The following is a 26,224-nucleotide window of genomic DNA, read 5'->3' as shown; positions in this document are numbered from 1 at the left end:
GACCAAAAAACCAGCCTACACCGGCATACATATCTGACACCGAAGTCGAATCCCAGACCTCTCCCTCTGGAGATAAGATTACCGTCGACGAGCTCATTTCCTCGGAAGACGAGGTGATGTCCGTGGAGGGTAGCCTAACTCCAATGGAAAATTAAACCTCCGCAGTCCAGTCCGTCTTCTAACGCATCAGAACCGAATTCCCACAACCTATCTACCAAGATGCATCCTACATCAACATCATCCTCTACTGAGGTTGAGAGCTATCAACAACCAGAGCGGACTGGATCTACCCCAACTATCAAAACAACGACATCGACCTCCAACGCACCGGATAAGCCCTCGGGCAGTCGGGGCCCTGTCAGTGCGGACGCCATGGACCAACCGGAACTGGCAGACACCCCCCGACGCTCGTTGGCAAACTCCGACGAACACCGAAACCCTACCAACACAAACGACACGACTCGTTCCACCATCCCGGTTGAGCCACGGGGCAGTCGAGGCCCCGTCGGTGCGGAAGCCTTTGCCACACCGGAACCGGCGGACAACCCCCGTCACCCTGTGGCTACCGGAAGAGGGACGGAAAAGGGAGGCAACTCCTATTCCTCTGAGGACGACGTGGGAGTCAAGACAACTCTAGCCAACACTATACATACCGAGATTCAAGAACTGACGACCAAGCTGACGAATCTACTACTGGTGGGTCCCTCAGTGAAACCTCACTTGAGTAGAATATCACCGCTTATGGGAGCAAGAGCCCATCCCCCTCTGGACTACGTGGGAGTCAAGAGGGACGAGTCTGTCCAAAAACTATCACCGAAGGATGAAGTGAGAGGGAAGAAATCTCTAGCTAACAAAGTTACCGATGCAGCCGGGAAATCCGTGCCGGCGTTCAAAAACTCAATGCCTTCTTCCGGTGGAACCCTACCGGGTTCCGCTGTCATTCGTAGTGCGACGCACAAATCAACAAAGGACGATGGAATCAGAACTCCTCAAGTGCGTAGGAGAGTAGCCAGAATCAGATCGGGAAAGGCACTTCCCATTAGTGTTCTAGTCTGTGCGGATGCCTGCGACAAAATGCAGCACCAACGGCTTGGAATTCCTTCTCCGGAAGCGGGCCCCTCGAATACGCCTTCGTCAAATGAGCGAGCAAGCCACGATCGCCACAAGCACCCAACTTCACACCTACTAACAGGAACCCTCACAATGGGGAACCGTTATAGAATGCAACCAGGTCAGTCCAACGCAAGCCTACTGGAGGCTTATCCCCTCACGAAACCTCCCCTCGGTAAGAGGACACCTAAGGATCCAGTCCATTATCCTACCTCTGCAACACGGATCCCTAGAAACCCAACGAACAAACTGTCAAAAAAACCACCGCTTGCTATACAGTGGAATATGAACGGCTTTTATAACAACCTTCCAGACTTAGAAATCCTAGTTCGTGATCAGATGCCCTCCATCCTGGCCATCCAAGAGGTCCACCGGGCCACCGTCAGCGGCATGAATCGTACGCTGGGCGGCCAATACCAGTGGACCTTAAAGAGAAACGAAAACATATTCCACTCAGCGGCAATCGGGGTCCTGGCACCAACACCGTTTTCGACCATACATCTAGACACAGACCTCCCAATCGTGGCGGTCAGACTCGAACACCCATTCCCGATTTCAGTTGTTTCCGCTTACCTTCCATGCGGGAAGATGCACAACCTTAAACAACACCTCAGCGATCTGCTTCAAGACCTCGAACGACCCATTCTGGTACTTGGGGATATGAACGGCCATCATCCAGCATGGGGAAGCCCAAAAACCAACCCCAGAGGCTCTACACTTATGGAAGTTGCAGAAGCCTCGGATCTCGTCGTTCTTAACGACGGGTCCATCACTTTTACCAGCGGACAGAGGGAATCCTCCGTAGACGTATCTCTTGCAAGCGCCAGCGTTGTCAGCAGGCTCCTCTGGAATGCCGAGGATGATCCCATGGGCAGTGACCATTACCCACTGGTAATCCAACTCGATGACCGACCGCAGGACACATTACGTAAACCACGATGGAAATACGACCAGGCTGACTGGTCCCTTTTTCAGAAGTCCGTCGACGCCGCATGTTCCAATTCATCACCGGGCAGTATCCAAGACTTCATTAGCTCCATCCATCAAGCGGCACTTTCATCAATTCCACGAACCAGTCCCAACCCGGGATCTAAGTCTCTACCATGGTGGTCCCCAGAGACCAAAGCAGCAGTTAAAGCCAGAAGGAAGGCTCTTCGGGCTGCTAAGCGGCTACCTTCAGACCATCCAACGAAAGAAGCGGCCATGGCCACCTACAGAGCAAAACGCAACGAGTGCCGACAAACTATCCGGTCTGCCAAGAGTTCAAGCTGGGAGCAATTTCTGGACAGCATTAATGCTGACCAGACGGCCACTGACCTGTGGGTTAAGGTCAACGCATTAAGTGGCAAACGGAAAAGCCGCGGAATGGCCATCCGGGTAGATGGTACCACCACTAGAGACCCTGATAAGATCGCCCACGCTATGGGGGAATATTTTGCCTCTCTCTCGGCCATTGACGGGTACGATGATCGCTTTCGTCGTGTTAAAAACCTTTCGACGCACTCCTTGGACAGCATCTACATCCCAGAGGATGAACTACCGCTGGAGATTAATCGGCCTTTCAGTCCACGGGAACTTGACCTAGCTCTATCCAAGGCTACCGGGAAATCGACCGGCCCAGATGACGTCGGGTACCCCATGCTAAAATACCTATCACCGGAATGCAAGACCACACTCCTCAGACTTCTCAATAGAGAATGGCTGGATAATTCCATCCCAGAAGACTGGAGACACAGCCTAGTCGTCCCGATCCCGAAGCAGGGCACCTCGGGTCGCGAACCGAAGGACTTCCGGCCGATATCTTTGACATGTTGCGTCAGTAAGGTGCTGGAGAGAATGGTTAACCGTAGACTCGTGCTCTACTTGGAGAGTAACGGCTACATTGACCACCGCCAGCACGCTTTCCGTCCTGGACACGGAGCCGGGACCTACTTCGCCACTTTGAACCAGGTACTTCGAGACGCGAGAGATTCTGACCAGCATGCTGAACTCGCTACGCTAGACATCTCTAAGGCTTATAACAGGACATGGACACCCGACATTCTTGCTCAACTCACGGACTGGGGTCTGTCGGGCCACGTTCTCCATTTTTTGAAGAACTTCCTCCGACACCGTACTTTCCAGGTATGCATCGGAAACCATAGATCAAGAGGATTACCAGAAGAGACTGGCGTTCCACAAGGTTCGGTGATCGCAGTTACGCTGTTTCTAATACGGATGAACGGAGTGTTCCACAGCTTACCCAAAGAAATATACATCTTCGTGTATGCAGACGATATCGTCTTGGTGGCGGTCGGATCCACAGTGAAGGCCCTTCGCAGAAAACTCAACGCGGCCACGAATGCAGTTCTACGCTGGACTAAATCCGTCGGATTCCACCTATCGGTGGAGAAATGCGCATATACCCACATTTGTCCGTTCAATCACCAGGTGCTCCGCTCTCCTATCAGCGTCGACGGAAGGATCATGCCGTTTAAGAAGTCTATCCGCGTCCTCGGCATACGCCTGGATCGGCATTTAAACTTTGGAGACCATTTCAACGAAGTGAAAGGGAATTGCCAAACAAGAATCGGCTTGCTGCGGACATTAGCCAGGAGGCATCTAGCGAACAACCGTGCTGTCCGGATGCGCGTGGCTAAAGCGGTAGTCGATTCAAGATTAACATACGGTATAGAACTGACCTGCCTAGCTGCCGACAGGATGATTTCCCAACTGTCCCCGGTATATTATCAGGCCATTCGAATCACATCAGGTCTCCTCCCCTCCACCCCCAGGCTTGCAGCTTGTGTGGAGAGTGGAAGGTTACCCTTCGACAAATTTATCGTTGCTACCGTTTGCAAGAGGGCAGTTGGCTTCGCAGAGAAGACAACTGGAACAAGTGATGGAGTGTCCCTCCTTATGGAGGCGAACAAACTCCTGAAGGACGTCGCCGACCTGGAACTCCCCCCGGTAGCCAGGATCCACTGGTGTGGAGCCAGGGGTTGGAACTCACCCGGACTTTCTATCGACTTGGCGATAAAGAACAGATTCCGGGCGGGAACCAACTCCCCCGCACTAGTGAGATCGGTGGCCGAACTACAACGAACCAAGTACCCAAATCACCTAGCAAGATACACTGACGGATCTCGAACAGGCGGAAGGGTAGGCATTGGGATATCCGATCCGGAGCTATGCACCTTCTACCGACTTCCGGACCCTTGCAGCGTTTTCTCTGCTGAAGCTGCCGCCATACTAGTAGCCGCCACCTCGCCTACCAACAAACCTGTCGCCATATTCTCTGATTCAGCCAGCGTACTAACAGCTCTTCAGTCCGATACAGCCAAGCACCCTTGGATCCAGGCTATCCAGAAGCTCGCTCACAAAGGAACAACTTTCATCTGGATCCCAGGACACTGCGGGATCAGAGGAAATGAGGAAGCGGATCATCTGGCGGCATCCGGAAGACAGGCAAACCTCTATACCCAAAAGGTCCCTGCTCAAGACATCAAGCGGTGGATCGTGACTACAGTATGGAATTGCTGGACAAATCAATGGCTGCGATCTCAAGATCTGTTTATCCGGAAAATTAAAGGGGATACCAGAAGATGGGATGATCCGCCTGAACACCGATCTCAAGTAATTTTATCGCGGCTGAGAACCGGTCATACCAAAGCCTCTCATAACATGGGAGGCGGAGGTCCTTTTAGGAAGCAATGCGAGACTTGCAATGTACCACATACAGTGAAACATTTCCTATGCAACTGCCCCCAGTACTATGGACCACGCACCCAATACGGGATCTCAGCAAGCGTCAGGGACACCCTGAGACATGACCCCTCTAGCACCACAGCGCTCTTCTCATTTCTGCGGGAGACAGGATTGATCAACCAAATTTGATATATGACCCAATATGGACCCAAGCAACGACAACGGACAAAGGATTGAACTACTATTGGCAAAAACCACTGACTCAAAACGGACGAGCGACTATATTAAGATGATGCACGAATAAGGACACGAAAATGGACGGATGATGGCACAAAGTTACGCACAGCGACAACAATGGAACTGAACACGGAAAACTACTACACATAAAAGCAAAATCACCACAATAATCGGACACAAGACCACGCGACGACAATGGATTATGACAAGGACCAACTACTAGACACACCGCAAGTTACCTGAATATCTGCCAACAAAATTAACTCCGTTATTATAACTCTGTCCAACACAATTGTACCCTTTACAGTCAGGGGGGCCTCTCTCCGAAGCCCTCTATCCCTTTTAAGTGACGAACCAGCCAGTGGCTAAAAGTCACTCTAATAAAGAAAAAAAAAAAAAAAAAAAAAAAAAATCAAAAAGTATACAAAAAAGGAACAATTATAAAAAAAAACCTAATAATAATAATAATAATAATAATATGGTCTTCAGTATAAAAATTAATCTCGTCCTACGGCATGGAGTTGTCCTTGGATCAGTCAAGTCGAGGCCGTCATCACAGAGTTGATCGGGAGCAAAAAAAGGAAACAGGTAGCACATTTGATCTGATGTACATTAAATAGAAAGTTTGCGGCGCCGGTGGTGTAGTGGTAAGCGTGATTGCCTCTCATCCCAAAAGGCCTGGGTTCAATGCCAGTCGGTGCCGCCGGAATTTTCCGAGGAATAACATTTTTCGAATAACGCCGTATCTGGAAACTCCTCGATCGTAGAACTCGTTCAGTTGCATAGATTTAGAAATCAGCCAAAATCCCCGGAGAATCGATTTCGCTTATCAGTAGTTTGCTACAAAAACTGTCTGGTTAATCGTCCGTAGGGTGGAAGGTTCGTTGGATCATTCCTCCATGGAAGGTGGCGAAAAGCGTAACGAACGAATTTCCTCTTAACATACTCGATCCCAAACTGCTGCCTTGAGGAACGCCTGGATTATTTGAAAAATATTCCGATTGATCAGAGTCGATTTTCACACTCGATTGGTAACATACGATTTAAACCAACGAGTGAGTCCTTGAGAGACAGCGAGCTTCGAGTTTGGCAAGTAAAATGGCATGATCAACCCGGTCAAAAACAGTCTTGAGATCCGTGTATACGATGTCCACCAGTGCTCCGCCACCATATTCCATAGGCACAGTGAAATGAAAGGAGCGAGGTTTGTTAATACTGAACGTTTGAGGTGGAAACCATGATGTTGATCAGGAGAAATGTAGTGTCTACAGCAGGCAAATAAAGCGTCGTTGATGATTATGAGCAGACACAAAGTGAGGTAATTCCTCGGTAATTCTCCACATTTCGCTTGTCTCCTTTCTTGAAAATCGGGAACGTGAACGAAGATTTCCAAAGAGAAGGAAATACACATTGTTGTATTGAACAGCATTGAAAGCGGAGAGGAAAGCTGTGTTGAGCATATTTTGAGTATGCTGGATGGAATGCCTTTAGGCCTCAAAGCTGAACGCGTTTCTGGGAGTATCTCTGATCCTTCAGCAACTTGGCTTAACGATGCCGTTGAGTTGTTCAAAACTTAAATTTATATTTATATATTCGCCTTATATCAGCATTATAGGGGAAATGGATGTAATGTCGGCCTAAATGCTCCTAATTTGGGCCCATACATAAATTCAGCAGTCGACTAAATTTTCAATAGCTACCAAAAATATCCATTAGTACCGTCCCAATGACGCGTTCATCTAGATAAAATTGAAAAATACCAGATTTTTAAAGATGGGCCCAATCTTAAATCCATAGGCCAACAATAGAGCCATTTCCCCTATTGCATTTTTGCATTAGTGGACTGGATAATTACTTGGGAAGTGACGTTTCTAATAAAAAAAAAAACTTCCCTATGATGTAAAATGGTCCAAATTCATTTTTTTATGTACTGGATATGAAAATTGGCCATAGTGACGTATACGTCACTTTGCTGTCACGTGACAGTGTGAAAGTGGTTAAAAGAACACTACGTTGAGAGCCGGCGTGAAGTTCCAGTGGGCATTTAAGGTGATTCCTTGTAGAGTCCACAAATGGCCACCACGTAGGCTATACATGCACGGGAAAAAAAGAGTTCCCATATTCGTGAACCACAGCCGTGAACCATAGTTCACGGTGTATATTTGAGAAAATTTTGTTCTGGATAGCTGGCCGTGATTTTTAGTTCACGGTCCGTTCCCGTTTTCGGGAACGGATTTTTTTCCGAGTGCACTTCCACTTCGAATTTCAATTACACACATCTCAGAAATTAATGGCAAATTTCACCTTAAATGCTACTTCATGTATGCTACAACAACAATTTTTTTTTTCCTTTGGTTTGTTTTTTCCGTCGATCTTGTTTTCCGTGCTGAGCACCAATGGTACCGACGTGCCAGGAAGGCAGCTCCCACACCTGGACCCTACCTATCGACCCATCAACTCATGAACCGGGGACCAACGGCTTTACTTCCCATCCGAAGGAAGGCGTGATCAGAGATGTTATGCCTCAGAACATCCCGGCGGCGCCGACTGGGATTGAAACCAGGCCTGCTGGGGTGAGAGGTAATCACGCTTACCACTACACCACCGGCGCCGTTACAACAACAAATGTGGAGTGACAATTTCATTGTGGTACGTATCGTGTGCTCATGTTTCGAAGTGGTTACGAGAATAAGGGTATCACAGCGAAACACATTAATAAATCCAAAGTAGAAAACCTGTAGGGAGCAAAATAGATCAATTGAACCACCTTAATACATTATACATAGTGCCATAGTTATCAAACATTTAATATTAAATTTTAATCATCTAGCAGCCAATATATCATCAATTTTTATTCACACTCGGCAGTCAGCTGAGATCGATGTTACTTATGGGGCGAGTAGTGCAGTTATGGCCTGCTTTAAAAAAATGAGGTAGTATACACATTGAATGTTGATAGAACTGTTTGTAGAGTGTGCAATGTTGACAGGATAATTTTTCAAGTAGTCACAAAAGATTTATCATTGTTGTCTTTTTGCATCTAAAACATGTGTTCCGTTGCACGAGATTCCACTTGAACCATTTTCTACATTTTATCCACCTATATAAAGACGCCAACTGCGGTCCACTCCTGCGTTGTAAACTAGAAGTTTGTGATTTTGAGTACCAAATAATAGAAACAATGGAAACCGCTGCGCCCAAAGTGTTGAAAATTAATGTTTTGGAATTTCTGAATTCCTCGTTGGTTTTGGATGGATTACAAGGAACGGTTGATGTTGCCGATGCATCGGGAGGATCTTCTCGAGGTTCTGTACTCGTCATGAAGTACAATCACCATTTGTTGACGTTCCGGTATGATGAAGTGGAAAGGAATTTCGACATTTTGAAAGTGGATTACAACATATTTGAAACGGAAATGATACCTGGACCATGGTATTTGCCAAAAGCTGAATTGGTTGCCGTGAGGAATGTGAGGAGTTTTCAAACCTACCGTTTAGTTGACGACAAGTGGATGGAATATGTGAACTATATTAACGAACGAGACTGTGAAGAAATGTTACTGGGAAAATTTTACGAGAAGAACGCGCTGTTGGAGGCTTTGGTTAAAGATGGAAGCGGATGGAAGTTCATATCGTACAAAGATTCGGGTTGGACCGTTAAGCGTATTCAGTTTCCTTCCGAGTGGATGCTACCGGGAAGTGACGTTCAAGTGCTTACAAATTTTGACGCTGGTAACGACGTGTTTATGCTCAGGACTGCGAATGTGCTTCGTATTTATAACATTAACGCATCGCAAAAATTCGAGTGCATCGTGAAGTATGATTTTGTGAAGCCTCCGGAAGATTCCAAATTTGAGCGGATTGCATTTGCAAATTTTTCCAACGCTAAGTATAAGGATATGCTACATTTTAGCTCTGTTGGATTGAACGTGTACCGTTTTCGAAATGACATAAAATCGTACAAGTCATTGTATTATAGCTCAAAGTTTTCGGAGTTTCGTAACTGGAATGCGGATTACGTGAACTCTATAATTGTTCACGATATGGATGGTGATGGGGCTGAGGAGTTGCTGTTTACAGGTCCATCTGGATTGCAAGTATTCAAGAAGGCAGAAGATGACAACGAGTTTTATCTGAATGATGTAGTGCTGAAGAGCGCTGACAATGTTCAGCGTTTCATGGCATTGAAGACTATCATGCCGAAAAAGGAGAATGACATGCTGAGCGTTATATTATATGATGAAAGTAAACTTTTGTTGGTGAATGTTCGTAATGACACCGATACGATGGTTCTATTTCCGGAAGAAGTACCCAAGAAAAAAGCTCAGCCAAAGCTTTCGCTGATAACTCCTGCCGCTAACTATACAAGGTGGTTACACGAGCAGCTGGATCTTTCGGAGTTACTTCAACCGGTGAATTCACTGACGGGCAAGGTAGAGCTTTCCATACCACTGGTGCAATTAGACAATCCTTTTGGAATCAGCGTACATAAAGCCTTTCAATATCGGGACATACAGGGAGATCGATTCCTTGCTCGTGGATGGTGTTTTCCATTAGACTACATAACCGTCGACCGGCGGGGAAGTATTTTGGAGGAAAATTTTCGATATTCAATCATGAAGCAGAGCAATCAAATGGCGTTGATTCCACACTTTGAACTGTCCACGAATGAAGTGATTTACTTCGAAGTTCAGAATCAGCTAGTGTTAAGGTACTTCAAGCAATTTGAGAGATGGGAAATGGAGAACAAGAGAGAAGCAATGCGGTACATCTTTGGAAAGTACAATTCTTCGGAGGCGTTGCAGTACATGGAGCATGATAAGGTCAAGGAGTTTCCCATTGCTTGGTACTTGATACGTGAAGAGGACTCATCGAACAGCTTCGTGCAGTATGCATACACGATTGAAGACGATAATGTGCATCTTGCAAATATTATCACGGATCTGGGAGCTTCTGTGAGGTTCCATTACGATAAAGGACAAATGCGCAACTTCACGGTTCAAACACGTTCGTATAAGCAGGTCGTAGATCTAGCGTATGCAACAAAAGAAGAATCTAAAACCTATTTAACGGAAATCAAACAGGATGATCATACGGTTTTCGAGTTTCAATATGATTACAAATCTGAGAGAGTGGTGACAATTGTCTACCCTAATGGACTGAAATCAGCTCTGGGATATAAATCAGTGGAAATAAATCGCAAGGATTGCAAAGAATTGAACTTAATTGACAAGGATTTCAGCGTGCACTATGGCCCAGATTACAGCGTCATCGTACAAACAGGACCCGACAAAAGCTATGCTCTACTAGAAGTGCGTGATTTACTGGGAGGACTTTTTACTACAAAAACATTCAATGATACATTATCTACGGAGGATCCATTAATTAGTTACCAAGTTGTGACACTTGAAAATCTATTTGGAATCGTTGTGTCACTTAATACTAAAAAAATTGCCAACCTTTATCAGTTTAAAAACCAGGAATGGGACCACACCGAGTACAATTTATCTCTGGATGCAATCGTCACGGCCAATACGAACTCGTTGTTTATTATGGATGATGAAGTGCTGAAGACTGTTGAGGTGATTGATAATGGCGCCCTAGTTGTACAAAAACAGAATGTACCGAAAAACGTTGTCGTTCATACAACTTATCGTGGTATTCTTCTGTATGACGACAAGGAATTTATTTTGCGTTATTCCGTTAAAAATGAGCATTTTCAATGGAGGTACGAAATACCTGGACTAATACAGTTGATGCACGACACTGTGGATCGATTCCAGCTGGATGAAGAGACGAGAACGAATCTTTTAAGAGTATTGAAACTTGATATGCTCCAATTCTACAACAGTTGTATAATATTGCGAACTTTGGAGGTGGATAAATCGGGGAACTTCATTATACGCTTAAAAATTAATCGATTGGATAAGAATCATCAGCTTGTTCAAGATGACAATTGGAGGGTTTACCTTGGTCCTGTTAAAAATATGAGTCTGGAGGCAAAGTCTGCTGCCGGGGATACATGCGTTATTCGTTATGTACTCAGAGGGAACAAATATGCTACAGAAATTAAGACATGTGAAGGTCCTACTATCACTGAAATAGAAAGCGACTTCCAAAAAGAAATAGCATATATTCAATCTGGTCGAAATGTGGATAGAATCATCGAAACAGCAAAATCAATAGTTAAATACAGTAACCGCCGGGGTGCGTTTGAGAAGAAGATGCTTAAAGACAATCCCTTTGCGTTCGATGTGTTCCTCCTGGGTGTTTCGATTGACCGAAATGGCATTAGAACCGGTGGTAAAATAGTTTCCTTCAATGGAACCAACTGGCGACAACAGAATCAAGAAATCGGTGTTGATTTGACGCTGCGTGATAAGTTGAAACTTAAGAAGCTCACCAGTGCCAACGATACGTACAAGATAATCAACGATGAACAGATTTTGTTTGACTCGCAAACAGCAGATACAAGTTCGGTAAAACTGGTTTGGCCCCATTACTTTGCATCGCAGTCCAAGGAAGATCCACCTCGAATATACCTTTTCGATAAGAATGAAACCATACAACTAGAAGCACATGAAAAGCTAAGTGCATTAAGTAACAATCTAGTAGTAATTACTACCGACAGAGGAAATGCGACAGTTTTGCTGCGACCAGTAAGCAGTTTCCTGCAATCGACTAGAGAAGTTTTGTCTAATCAAACGTTGGAGCTGAACACGAACGAGATTCGTATTACCACCTACGAACACGTCGAAATGGTTCTGGACGCTCTGTCAAATGACTACGTGTTCACCCAAAGCAGAATCGTTCCTGGGGGAAATACAACCAAATTCGGTTGGTATGAACATAGATATGATCCTGTATCCAGAGAATTGAGCCGTATCGTATCCGACAGTGAAGGTAGCTACATTAAAAATATAGATCCAGAAATCGGTGGCCAATATGAGAAACCTAACTCTACCACTGTAATTACCGACAAGTCTGGACGTTTGCCTATAGTGGACATAGGTCCAATGAATGTTACCGATGGAGAATATTCGTACTACGGATTTGAGACATATGAACGAACGCTTTTTGAAAAAGAACAAAGGTGGAAATTTAACAATGACCGTTTGGTGATAGAGAATGGAAACCGCTTCCTCCAATTGGAGAATGGAAATGATCGCTTCGAAGGAACAGTTCACATGAAAATGTCTAATGAAACGTACATTTTATCTTGTTGGATCAACACGGATACAGTTCAGAAAATAGGCGATGAAATCAAACTTGCCACGATTACGCTGGTGGATAGAGATGACAGCGATGTTGAGATTGGCAAGGGAATAATTCAACAAATTGTTGACGATTGGTACTACGTTGAGCTGCAAATCAAAACCCGGGATCTGCGGAATGCTGTTACTGCGAACCTAAGTATTACACCAACCAATAAAATGACCTTGCGTGTGGATCACGTTCGATTTTCACCGATGAGTGTCGATTTCAAAGCTTACATATATCGGCAGTCATACTGTACAGTGAGCGCAGTATTACATAACAACGGACTGGTGACGCAATATCTATTGGATCCACATGGAAATCGAGTAGTTTTCGTGTCAGAATCAGGAAAAGTAACCGATTTTATAACGTACTCAAAAACTTATTACATTAGGGCCTCCCAAAAACTTCCGCATGTAATGGAAATAAGACCTCGAGACGGAGTGGTAGAACGTTTCAATGATTCATTTTCGGAAAATTGGAATCCAATCAACAGAGCTGCATGGGAAACTGTAAACGGTTATTTGATTCATAAGAAGGCTGAAGGGGATTTGTTGAAAATAAATGTATCTACAAAATGCGACATGTTTGTCGTTCGATTCGTGTATAATCTACAGACCAAGGATGCTGCTATACAACTGGTGGTAAACGAAAGCAAAGTCGACGCTCTATGCAGATCTTCTAAAAGTATATGTGCCACAGGTAACGTTCCAGACTACGGGGAAATCGTTGTGTTTGTTTCCAAATCACATAAAGCGGTATGGTTTGAAGGTACTTTAATGTATGAAGCTTCGCATAGTATACCCAATTTGAACGAAGTCGGTCTTAACGTAGCAGGATCGGTGAAAATCAGTGAAATGCTAATACTGTACGATCCGTCAATAAAGATCACATATTACAATCGTCTCGGATTGCCGAGGCAAACGCTATTCATGCAAGACGAGGACTCCGTACGAATTAAAGAAGTACTCTACGATGAAATCGATCGATCAATCATAACCACAAAGTGGACAACGGTCAAGAAGAGTGGTGATTTGCTTTTCGACTTTCATCAATGTTTCATCACGTCTGTGAAATCTTCGAAGCTTGAAGGTTTGGTCGATCAACTAAATCCGGACTGTAAGGGTTATCCGTACTTCAGAAAGGACTATGCAAACAATCCTACCACAGTGGAAGCGGTTATTTCAATGCCGGGTGAAACGTTCTCAAAAGACCGGAAGTATTTCAGACAACTCTCGAGAAAATCTAATATTAAAATTCTGGATGTACTGTTCCCTTCAGAAGCCGGTTTTACGCAACAAGTTGAAACTAGGCAGAACATATCATGTCATGTTATGATCAGCAACGCAAAGAATCAGAAGGTAGCATTTTACATTCAAACTGATGATTCCGACAGACGAATGACAACGTATGAGTACGACGGTGACTACCTAATCCTAGAATTACCACCGATGTATCACGTATTGGCAGGTACATTCAATCGCACAAAAGCATTCTGGAATGGTGACAAAACGGCAGAAGACAATCAGTTACAACAGCAGTGGGGCAATCGATATGCTTACAATGATAAAGGTCAGATGTTAAGTAAGAGAACGCCTGATTCCGGCATCCAAAGATTTGTATACGATGATGACGTTGTTAGATTCTTGGTACACTCGGATGGAAACAGGACGGATAAAACTGTATTGTTATTTTATGGTGCTACTGGGAAGATTGTCAAAGAAGCCATAGTTGATGTCCAACATGCAGACTTTCCCAATTTCTCTGCCAACAGTACATTGTCAGCGAAATCCTCCAACTACGTTGAATATTATTACGGAGAGTTTGATCCTTCACCGAACATAAGATACAGATCGCAACAATCGATGCGACGTAGCCAGGATAAGCAGATGATAGAGAGTCTAGTTTTCGACAACAATGATAAAATCACGAAAAAAGTGCATGTTGTTCCAGCGCTGAACACGTCGTACTCCATTGATTACGAATATCTGAATGATAAGCTGATCATGGTCCGCTATCCGATTGACGTGAACGGCACCGATTTCAAATTGATGTATTCCTATAACAACGCTGGAGATATGGTCAGCATTGGGACGTTGACAAATCCGGTGCGATTTGCAAAACTGCAGTACAATGCAGATGGCTTGGTACAAGAAATTCAGTTCGAACCCGGTTCCAGCTCAGCTTACAAACGGGAGTTCGATTACAACGAACCAGGTTATCTTAAGCGAATTAGTGACACTTTTCTGGAGGAAAAAGTGAGCTACTTGGAAGCTGATGGCTATGGCAGTGCTTATTCCATGATATTCGAAGGATTGATTTCGAAAACTTCCTTCACTGCCAGTTGGCATCAGCGAAGTAATCCAGCATTGTCAAGACTACAGTTGCGTAAAATCGAGAACATCAACAAAACACAAGCCGAATACTGTTTGACAAGACTTCTGCTGTACGGTTATTTTGATTACCATTTCCACCCGTTGAAATCATTCTACCCTATATTGGATGACACGGTTGGTCAGACGTGCCGCTCGAAACAGCTTCGTAAAGTATTCCACGCAAATGGGTTTTCTACGGAATATGGTCATTCATATGAGTACGATAGCCACGAACAGCTGGTCAAAGCCAAATATTTCCAATCGTCATCAGAGGCATCCTGGAAACCGCTTGTAGAAACAACTTTTTCTTCGAAGATACGTGAAATTGATGGCGACACGTCTAGGAAGATTTGGGCTAACCTTATAGATAATGGTTTCATCGTTCGAAACTGCTACAATCCTGGAATTTGCGAAGGTGCCCCAGGAAATAATTCATTGCTGAACGATATCATACCGAATGGATCGCACATTCAAGCACTCTTGTTGAATGCGATTGCTAAAGTGCAAACCATTTCCCCCGTAAACTTTGCACAAAAGTGCGCCAAATGGACTGAAAATGCTGGAAATATTGACTGTTGCAAAACTTGGATAGATTTGCTAGCCCACAACTTCGTTGGAGCACACTCGAACAAAACGCAAAATGCACTTAATCCCACTTTTAGGAACATGCTTAGATCGTATTCCTCGTTCGTTCCACAAATCGTCCAGGTACTTCATCAACACTTTGCAACACGACTCGGAAAATCTCCCGGTGATGTACTATCCTGCCGATTCGATGCAAACGGAAATCATCGGTTGTTCAACAGAGGATTCGATCGATATCTATTCACTTATAAGGAAGGAACCAATCAGATACATACGATGGTGAAAAGTGATATTGATGATGACTCGAACAACAAGACGTACCGAATGGAACACAACAGCGAAGGAAGTGTAACGGTTGCCGAACACAAGGGCATACAGAAAATCGAATATGATCCTCTTTTGAATAGACCGTCAAGAATTGAGATGGCCGATGGACGGGTATTGAAGTTTGATTACGATGTTCGGGGAGAGAGAACGTTTAAGCAAGTCTTGGACAAAAACGGCAATATTTGGAAGGAGAAGTATTACATTCGAGATTTGAACAGAAACGTTCTGGTCGATCTACAGCTGACGTTCGTCGCCAAAGACAAATCACCAGATATGCAAGTAACCAGCTATGTCTACTCCAATCGAGGCTTAGTAGGATTCGTTAGAAACAATGAATTTTACAGCGTGTTTACCGATCATGAAGGTTCCACAAGGCTGGTAATAAAAAACGGTGAAGTTAAAGCTGCTTATGACTACCTACCCTTCGGTGTTGCTTTTCGAAAGGCTGAAGAAGATCTGGATGGAGGCATTTCCTATCTGTACACCGGACAAGAGTGGGATGAAGAAACGGGCTTGTACAACTATCACACCCGTTTGTATGATCCGGAAATTGGGCGTTTCTATCAAATCGACCCTAAAAATCAATATCCCAGTCCATACGTTTACGCTGGTAACAGCCCGGTGACTCTCGTAGATCCTGACGGTCAATTTTTCATGCTATTAGTTGCCATAGCATTGACAATTGTAGGTGCTTATCTTGGCGCAGCAGCTGCAAATGGATCGTGGAATCCTGCCGAATGGGATTGGAAAAGCCCCAACACATGGTTGGCAATTACTGGTGGTGCATTAAGCGGAGCTGCGCTGCCCTTCAGCATTGGTTCAACTTTGACGTATTTCACTACTACATTAGGACTCAGCGTTAGTACCTCAGTGAGCATTGTGATTGGAAGTGGAATAGGATTCACTTATCTTTCGATGGCTGCAGCGAACAGCAATTGGAATCCTGCAGAATGGGATATGAAATCACCGGTCACTTGGAATGCATTCTTCCAGGGCATTTCCACTAGCGTTTCTGTTCTGAATAATCCAAACACTCTAGTGAGTTCGTACAATGGAATTTCCACTTATGTTGGCAAAGGATTATTCATCGGTGGCAAATTAGTTTTGACAACAGGATTTGTCTATATGTTTGGAGTGATACAACAGAATGGAGAATTCGATCCTTCCAAGTGGGATTTCTCAAAACCGGGATTGTACATGTCAATGTTCGACGGAGCTATGCAAGCCACGGCGACTGTCACCTTTGTCACTAACCTGCCGAAAGATGTGAAAATGTGGGTTAAGAAAATTTCCAGTGCCCTTGACCGGATGGATGAAATCGATACATTCCTGGCGTACAATAGACACTTGGGTTCAGACTGGTCCAAAAAACTTTCCGAAGCGCGGTACTTTTTGAAAGCAAACTCTGCTAATTTCAATGCAGTGGGAAAAACTACATTCAACATTTTTCTGTACACTGTAATATCTTCGTTAAGGATGTCCCAAACGATTGAGAATAATGTAGTTCCAGAGTTTGGCATCATGATAGAGTTCATCGAAGCAATAAACACAATAGGATCTTTCACCGACAAATTGGTTAATGAATTGGTGCCAGCCGATATAACTGCAAAAACGGCAATGGTTCGCAAAATGCCTGACAATATTGAAGTCCCCGAATATAGTGCCTTATCATCCGGTGCATCCAAACTGTTTAGCTCCATATTGGATTTCATCAATTTCCGTTTCATCATCCCGGACCAAGCAGGAACTTCACGGTCAGATATAACAAACTACATCCCAACAAACTCATCCACCGGTAGAATTTTGTCCATCCCCAACTGTTACCAATTGTACGATGCCAGAAGTGCAAAATCCTTCGTTCACTGCTATGGTCACAGGTCAAAGATATTAATTCATTTCAAACACTCGTACGATGGAATCGCGGAAGATGTATACCACACTTGTTATCCGCTTAGTCACTACCACATACCGAGTGTATCCTGCGAAGGCGAGAAATCTTCATTGCTGTTCACTGCTTACGACCGGCCGAAGATGTTTGATTTTCTGGATGGGTGGGTTCTGTTGGCTCGCGTCATGCCTACTGCAGTAAGAAGTATTGTCAGATGCGTTCGAAGCGTTTTCGGTAGTGACCTGAACCGAACTCTAACGGTTCGAAGAGATGAAGCAGAAATGCTGGTAGTGAGCCTAGATGGATTCGATAGAATGAAGGAAGTAACTAAGACAGTTACGTGGGCAGAGAAGGCGCTTGAAGAATTAAACGAAGACATTGTGGAATTTTTAGATGCTCCGAGAAGGGACTTTCGGACGTACGTTGCTTTCAAGGAAAGGATCGCAGCGTTGCAGGAAGATATTTTGGAAGACTTTGAACTTCGCAGTTCTAGAATGGATGGCCATTTGGTTAATTTTAAATCAAAGATACAAGAGTTGAATATTTTGCAGCCGCCAACAATTCAATGTTTGATGCACGAAATTGATCTGTTGGCTCATGACGGAGGAAAGATGCTGCAATAACTGTGTTTAATTACAGATGACCGAAATCATGCTTGAAGTTTTGGTTACAAAATAAAATGATACAATCATGTTTTAAAACTGCTCTTGGCGGTGTAATTTTTTACCGAAATACTTCCTTCGAATATTTACAATACATTTGACCAGGCATGGAAAATTATTTGCATTCATTTCGTGCATTCATTTACATTCATTTGCCTCTGACTTTTTTCATCAACAGCATTCCGCAAAATGATGTATAAAACTTTTGTAGGTTTTGTTATTAGCTACAATTTAGGTTATTAAGTCAAATCCGTATCTCTTATACATCATGAACTAGAGCGGGCAGAACTTGTTACTGTTTTTCAGTGAATGTAAAATACATTGACTGAAAAACAGTAGTGGCTTCTGTTTGCTCTGCTTTGTCATGCATAAGAGATACGGATTTGACTTAATAACCAAAATTGTAGCTAATAACAAAACCTACAAAAGTTTTATACATCATTTTGCGGAATGCTGTTGATGAAAAAAGTTAGAGGCAAATGAATGTAAATGAAGTCGTGGAGACAAGACAAACAAAAACTAATAACGAGAAACAAAAGATAAAGGAATTAAATTCTTCTTCTTCTTTCCTTTATTTAACGTCGGTCTCTGTTCCGCAATCTAGTGCCAATCACCGACGGACATCGATTGCCATCCATTGACGGAAATCGAATGTGCAGGAAGGCAGTTTCCACACCTGCGTAGGATATCGCACCCATTCAACACACATGGGCCGGGACCAACGGCTTTACTTCCCTTCCGAAGGAAGACGTGACCAGAGATTTTTATGCCTCAGAAAAATCCCACCGACCTCGGCTGGGATTGAACCCAGACCGGGGTGTTAGAAAGCAGTCACGCTTACCACTACACCACCGGCGCCGGCTGAATTAAATTCTTATACTAGACATTTGCAGAAACACATAAATCGACTGCATATAGCAGAGATCGAGGGTTGCCAACACGTCTCTGATAGGAACATAGGGTTGTCTTCCTTGGGACTCGAGGGTATTTAAAAGTCGCTCTCTGGCGGCATCATTATCCGTACATTGGCAAACTGCATGATCGATGTCACCGTAACCATTTCCAAACCGACAGTTGTTGCTGTCCACGAGGTTTATTGTATAGAGATGTGCAGCTAGTGAGTGGTGGTTGGCAATAAGTCTACTTAGGTCCAAGCCTTTAAACCACGCTCTCGAAGAAACATTAGGAATAATTGAATGTAACCACCGTCCAAGATTTCCAGTGTTACAATCGGTTTGCCAACTCGAAATGGTACTCTGACACACTAAATGGTAAGAGATGAACTAGCCTCAGGCTAAAAATCTCTATAATAAAGAAAAAAAAAAAAAAAAAAAAAACTAAATGGTAAAATTCATTGTGTGAAATTTGCCTGTCATAAAATTCGCCTTCCTGCGCGTCCACCTTTGCGAAAGAGCCTTTGTTGCCTGAGATTGAGCAATATGGTCCTCTTATGATCTTTCAACCAGCACACTCATCTGCTCCCTTACCTTTGAAAGGAAATAAGATAAGTGCCTACCTGGTTTGATCGACCGAACGTTGCTTGTAAGAAAATTCAGAACCGCACAAGACAAGTAAAATAACTTGCGGCAAAGCTCCTAAAATGTCGTGATTTCAGAGAGATACCGTTGCTTGCGGATGGAATTATAGCTGGTAAAGCACACCGGGGCAAATTGAAACGGTTTTTTTTAAAGTTGAAAAAATCTTAAAGTAACATAAACCTGATGTTGTTTGCACCAAAAGTTTCGTAAAAGCGTCTCCTATCATGAAAAAGTATTAAACTAAACTAATCCATAAAACTCACTTTTGTATGAGGATACAAATATTTCCTTTGGTTTGTTTTTTCCGTCGATCTTGTTCTCCGTGCTGAGCACCAATGGTACCGACGTGCCAGGAAGGCAGCTCCCACACCTGGACCCTACCTATCGACCCATCAACTCATGAACCGGGGACCAACGGCTTTACTTCCCATCCGAAGGAAGGCGTGATCAGAGATGTTATGCCTCAGAACATCCCGGCGGCGCCGACTGCGATTGAACCCAGGCCTGCTGGGGTGAGAGGTAATCACACTTACCACTACACCACCGGCGCCGTTAGGATACAAATATGGTGTATGTTGTTTCATCTTGCCTAGTGGGGTATATCTTTTTTATCTCTCTTTATTAAGGAGACTTTCAGTCGTCGGCTGGTTCATCTCTGAAAGAGGGGTATGTTGATACACACATATTATTGAGGTCTTCACATAAGTTCAGAAGTTCACGGAAGCTTAAATATGTTTAAAACAGCTCAATTAAATTCAGGGCAGTACAATAAGCTTCATGAGAACTGGTAAAACTTTAGAGAATATTAGATAACTCAGAGAACCTAAGAGCAATTCCGTTAACATTAGAGAAATTACATAAATTTTATAGAAGTTTCAAGAACTTTAGCGAATCGCTGAAACTTTAGACAATATCTATGATAGTTAGCACAAGTTCAGGTAAGTTTAAGAACTTAATATTTGTATTCTCCCGAAACTCTCATGGAGTTCCTTTGAAGATCTAATTATTCTCAGATTTAATTGTATTCCTTCTTTTAGCATCTTCCTCACCACCTAAGTATTCCAAAATGTCCAAGGACTATGCTCCGAATTCGTTTTTTCCCACAAACTTCATGAAATTATCCTCAGAATGCCTTTGAAATTTTCCTTTGAAGTTTTCAGAAGTTCTGCGTCTCTGAAATTTCTATGAGTTTTCAAATTTTAGGGGAAGTGTGGGCATCACTTTTAGTAGAAATGAGTTTTAGTGCAGCTAAATAAAACTCAGTTCATTTCGAGACACATTGAACCCGCAATGAACTGTCAAATGCTAAGAAAATAAACAAAACATACTCAAGCATCTATCGTGTGCTGCTGGATGTTATTTTTTGCCAGCCGATTTTAAGGTTTTGACAGCACTAAAAGATTGGAATCCTGTTGTTTTGCAAACATATTGTCATCTTAACCTTTAAGGTCATCCTTGTGCGATTATAGATAATTTTGACCAACAATATGTTCAAAGTGTTTTTTATGTTACTTCATACGCGAAGTTAACGATTTTCAGAGTTGGTTGGAAATGCTAACATGAAGCTTTAGTGTGATGATTTATTAGCTAGAGAATGATCTTTAGAAGAATGTAGGTGGATAGTTCCGTTAGAGTACGGCAGTATGAAAATTGAATAGAAGTTGAAAATGAGCCCTTCGATCATTTTCAACTTCTATTCAATTTTCATACTGCCGTACTCTAACGGAACTATCCACCTACATTCTTCTAAAGATCATTCTCTAGCTAATAAATCATCACACTAAAGCTTCATGTTAGCATTTCCAACCAACTCCAACAATATGTTGTTAATTATGATTTAGAAAAATATGTTCTGTTTCGGTAATACCGTCACTCGTTAAGTGGGGAAAGACCGTCATCCTATTTGGAGTGCTTGAGTATAAGGGTGGGTCACAAATACTTACTCTTTATCGCTCTTTCGATTTTTATTGAGGCTCCCAACAGCTGTGCTAAATTTGAAAGATTTTGTTGCGATTTGAATTTGCACCAGGATTTTAAAGAGATTCTGTGAACATAAAGGGAAATGAAATGAAAATATTAATTTGCTTGTCACAAATTCACACTTTTCTCTACATCGGATATGTTTGAGATTTAAATTGGACAACTCATGCAGAATAACTGTTTTGAATACTGCAAACCAATTCGATTACTGTGCAAAAAATGAACGTACCAATTAAGTTGAATAAATCGAGTTCTATGCGCATACCTACAGGGTTAGCGAGTGCCTCTGGAGGACCAGTTTAAAGTATACACTTAGTTTTTCATTTGTTGCTGAGATTCTGATAAACATTATCCGAGACTTAGCAATCAAATGTCACCTTTGCTGAGATCTCAGTGAAACTTATTTTTGCCGAGATTTGCACAGCCGAGCTCGGTAGAAAAAAACTAAGTGTGTATACTGTTTCTAATGAATGCTTTCTTAATCATCATGAATACCATGAATAGCCACTAGAGATACTATTTTTTTTTTCTTTGATTTGTTTTTCCGTCGATCTTGTTTTCCGTACTGAGTACCAATGCTACTGATGCCAGCAAGGTAGCTCCCACACCTGGACCCTACCTATCGGCCCATGAACTCATGAACCGGGCACCAACGGCTTTACTTCCCAGAGATTTTATGCTTCAGAAAATCCCGGTGACCGACTGGGGTTGAATCCAGGCCTTCTGTGGTGATAGGCAATCACGCTTACCATATGCGATATTAATTTAATAAGTCTAAAACATCAAACATCAGACCATCACTTTTCAAAAAATACAAAAAGTGGAAAGGACAGAATGTTGGAAGGACAGAAGGTCAAAAGAAACTACAGATCGAGTGGACAAAAAGTACAAATCCAAAAACTTATCCAATTGCTAAAATGAACGTCTTTCTAAGAATGGAATATTGAAGTAATCGTCTTTGTGTAAATGCAAGAATGGTAAAGAGTTAAGATATAATGTAGACTCTTCAAATGTTGAAATTTACCTACTCTGTGCGTGTGAACTCTGGTCCTAAGTTATCATTTGTTTAAGGAAAAATAAAGTTTCTTGATCTAAGCGAACAATTATTAACAACAGAGCAATTTGGGCGCCGGTCGTGTAGTGGTAAGCGTGATAACCTCTCACCCCAGCAGGCCTGGGTTCAATCCCAGTCGGCGTTGCCGGGATGTTCTGAGGCATAACATCTCTGAAGGGAAGTAAAGTCGTTGGTCTCCGGTTCATGTCGATAGGTAGGGTCCAGGTGTGGGATCTGCCTCCCTGGTGTCGGTAGCATTGGTGCTTAGCACGAAAAAAAAACATCGACTGAAAACAAATCAAGGAAAAACAAAAACAGAGCAATTTTTAATCAACCCTGCTTGTAGTTTTAGTTCTTCATTGTGTGTTTAAAAGCCGGATAAGTTTTATAAGCTATCAAATGAAAATTAAGAATTTTTATTCTGCTTGCTTCGAGTAGCAGATTATGATTAAATATTGAACTCAGGGTCACAGGAACCAACATTTCTAATTTTGGAAAGTACATATCTGAAAATGAAATTTTCGATTGATGAAAAGAAAATGGGACCAATCCCAAGTAACCAACAAGCCTGCTTGATAATAACGTGGCTTATAATGTTCCGCAGCCCTATATAAGTCGTATGCAAGCATGGGAAAAATCGTCGAAGTAACAAAGCTGTATCCAAGTCCACAGCCATGGCATTGTTAGACGTTGAGAAAGCGTTTGATAATGTCTGGCACAATGGGCTTGTATACAAGCTTTGTAACTTCAACTTTCCATTACATCTGGTTAAAATCACCCGTAGCTACCTCCAGCAAAGGTCGTTTAAGGTATCGTTGAATGGTTGTCTTTCCGACACGTTTTCCATCCCAGCAGGAGTCCCGCAAGGCAGTCTGCTGGGACCCTTGCTTTACAGCATTTACACTTCCGACATTCCTCCCCTTGGAGACGGTTGCGTGTTTTTCCTGTTCGCAGATGATACCGCAATAGCCGTCAAAGGAAGGATGCCTCGCGAAATAACGAACAAACTTCAACGATGCCTTAACGCCTTTGCTGATTATGCCACCACGTGGAAAATCAAAATCAATGCTTCCAAAACACAAACAATCATGTTCCTCCATCGGCAATCACCCAAACTAAAACCGACTCCCTCTTGTACTGTAATCATGGATGGCACAAGGGTTGAGTGGTCCGCCGAAGTAACCTATCTCGGGATGTTGTTTGACGAAAAGCTCCTATTCCGCTCGCATGTGGAGAAAACCGTAGTCAAGTGTTCCGCCTTGGTTAGGAGTCTGTATCCGCTGATTTGCCGCAGATCCCGCCTCTCAAGGGTGAACAAACTGGCCGTCTACAAACAAATCGTAGCACCTGCGATCCTCTACGCAGCTCCGGTGTGGGAATCATGTGCACAGACTCACAGGAACAAAATTCAGGTAGCTCAGAATAGAGTGCTGAGGATGGTTCTTGATCGTCCTTTCGACACTAGAATAACAAATTTACATGAAGAGGCAGGCATTGCCAAAATAGATTCCAAAATTAACGAAATTAAGACTAAATTTACACAAAAATGTAATTTATCAGAACATGCTTTGATAAGCAATTTGTATATAGTAGGTTAGGTGTATATAGTAGTTGTAGGTTAGTTGTAGTTGTAAATAGTAGTTATAAGTAGTCTCCTTTTTCCAATTCAAATCAAACCAATCCCACCAAGGTCGTCATACTTTAAAATAGGCCTGATAGGACTAGGAACTGTAAATAATAATTAAAATCTCAAATGTACCAAAGTTGAAAAGACGCATCTGTGTCACTTAACAAATTCATACATGTAAACCACACAATCACAAGAAATAAAGATCATTTAAATGGCAAAATGGGAAAAATCGTTTCAATTTGCATTTACTACTCACTCACACGCATACAACATCAGAAACGAGCAGTAGCTTGAGCGAGTCGCACTGATTCGCATTCTAGTTGCTTCTAATTTCTTCGATGAACACAGAATTGAGCAAAACATACAGCTCTGAGTTAACATGAATGTTTGAGTGTAGTAGTGCGGATAATTCCGCAGTTATAATTTTTTGCATGCTGAGTCTTTTACGATTGCATTCTGTAGTGAGTGAAAATTTTGCAGAAGGAATCACTTTTTATGCTCTAGCTTTAAACATAAATTGACACATTTAAATCGGTATTAACAGAACAGAACAGAAAAGTATTATATTAATAACGTAAGCGTCACAGAAAAACTGTTAAACTGCTGTGACCAACTTAACTGATTTAAGTCACTGAAGCAAAAAAATCTCACTTGGCTATTTAAATCGTTAGCATTTGATTTTTACGCATTCAATCGTGTTCTCGCTCGGTAGCAGAGATACCAGGTTTATTTTGAAAAATTTGGCAAAACCCGACAAAAAATAAGTTAAAAATATGACACAGCAAATTAACATAGGGAATCTGCCAGATTTCTCAAAAAATCTGTCTGACAGAACTAAATTTCTGGCAACCTAGCAGCCCTGCTTGATACACGCTCGTCCAGTTTTACTCAACAGCGAGTAACTTTTACTTAGATTCGTATTTCTATGCTAAATGTCAAAAACTGAGTAACATAGATTTACCAAACTAAGTAACTTCTACTCTGATTATGTTAAATTAATGCTTACACACTTTTGAGTTATCTCACAGATATTTTACCCATCATATTTTGCAAAAGACTTTAGACATTTTTGTTCTGTTTACTCCGGTTTTTAATGAAAAAAATCCCCAGGAATGCTCATTTGAAAGTGCACTAAATTAAACAAACAACCCGATAAAACTTGAGTAGGGTAGAGAACTACTTCGGCCTAATCGCCCATTTTGGGCCTATCGAGCAGAAAACTTCAAATAAATCCATGATTTCAGAGTTAACAAGTAAATTATGCGTTTGGTACTTTAGTTAATAAGCTACCGAACAAAGTCAATGAGAACGCGTGATATGAAGGTTTGCACCGATAATTCCCAAAAACAAAAGAAGCGCTCTGACCGAATCAATTTTTATCTTCATCCGATAGGCCGAAGTGAATTCATTGGCGTTTCAATGGCGTTTCAATGCGTTAGGCCGAGTTTAGAATCCGTAGGCCGAGTTTGGCGTCAAGAAGCAGTGTTAGACTTTTGACAATATCTTAACGATTGGTTGCTCTTTATCAAATATTACGGTACGTACGGAAAGGTACATTTGGAAGCCATCAGTATTAATAACATCCCGTTTGGTGCTAACCTGAGCTAGATTAAGAAAGACTAAGTGCGGGTTGTGCTTAATAGGCCGGAAATGGGGTAGTTAATCCTACTACATCTCCCGAAACCACATTAACAGCTGCAGTTCAGCATTTCCCGATAAATTTCCCCGTCTGAATAAACGGGTTTCACACAGCGTTTCATTTTTTGACAATCGGCATTAAACAGTAACTGGTGACCAGCAGGAGGAAATAGAACTTTTAGATTAGGAGAATTTGAGTCTGGTGGCAGAAGATAAGGACCTAACTTTGCGAGATATTAATTAATAGTTGCTTCAGG

The 26,224-nt window shown here is 42.7% G+C and overlaps 1 protein-coding gene across 1 annotated transcript; it reads left to right on the top strand.

The window, feature by feature from the left end:
• The first annotated feature begins 8,195 nt into the window (after positions 1–8,195).
• LOC135709951 (uncharacterized) lies at positions 8,196–18,201 on the top strand. Its single transcript, XM_065232400.1, has one exon. The coding sequence runs from the start codon at positions 8,216–8,218 to the stop codon at positions 18,086–18,088; it is 9,873 nt and encodes a 3,290-aa protein (XP_065088472.1). The 5' UTR covers positions 8,196–8,215; the 3' UTR covers positions 18,089–18,201.
• The last annotated feature ends 8,023 nt before the right edge of the window (positions 18,202–26,224 follow it).

This window comes from Ochlerotatus camptorhynchus, unplaced genomic scaffold (genome assembly GCF_037179485.1).
Source record: "Ochlerotatus camptorhynchus isolate MF236.1 unplaced genomic scaffold, CSIRO-AGI_Acam_v1.1 ptg000367l, whole genome shotgun sequence".
In the NCBI taxonomy this organism is placed as follows: Eukaryota; Metazoa; Arthropoda; class Insecta; order Diptera; family Culicidae; genus Ochlerotatus; species Ochlerotatus camptorhynchus.
The sequence above is the reverse complement of the archived record's forward strand: the minus strand, read 5'-3'. Positions and strand labels throughout refer to the sequence as shown.

Excerpts from the sequence above, each read along its gene's own strand:
- LOC135709951 (XM_065232400.1), top strand. The coding sequence starts at position 8,216 with ATGGAAACCGCTGCGCCCAAAGTGTTGAAAATTAATGTTTTGGAATTT.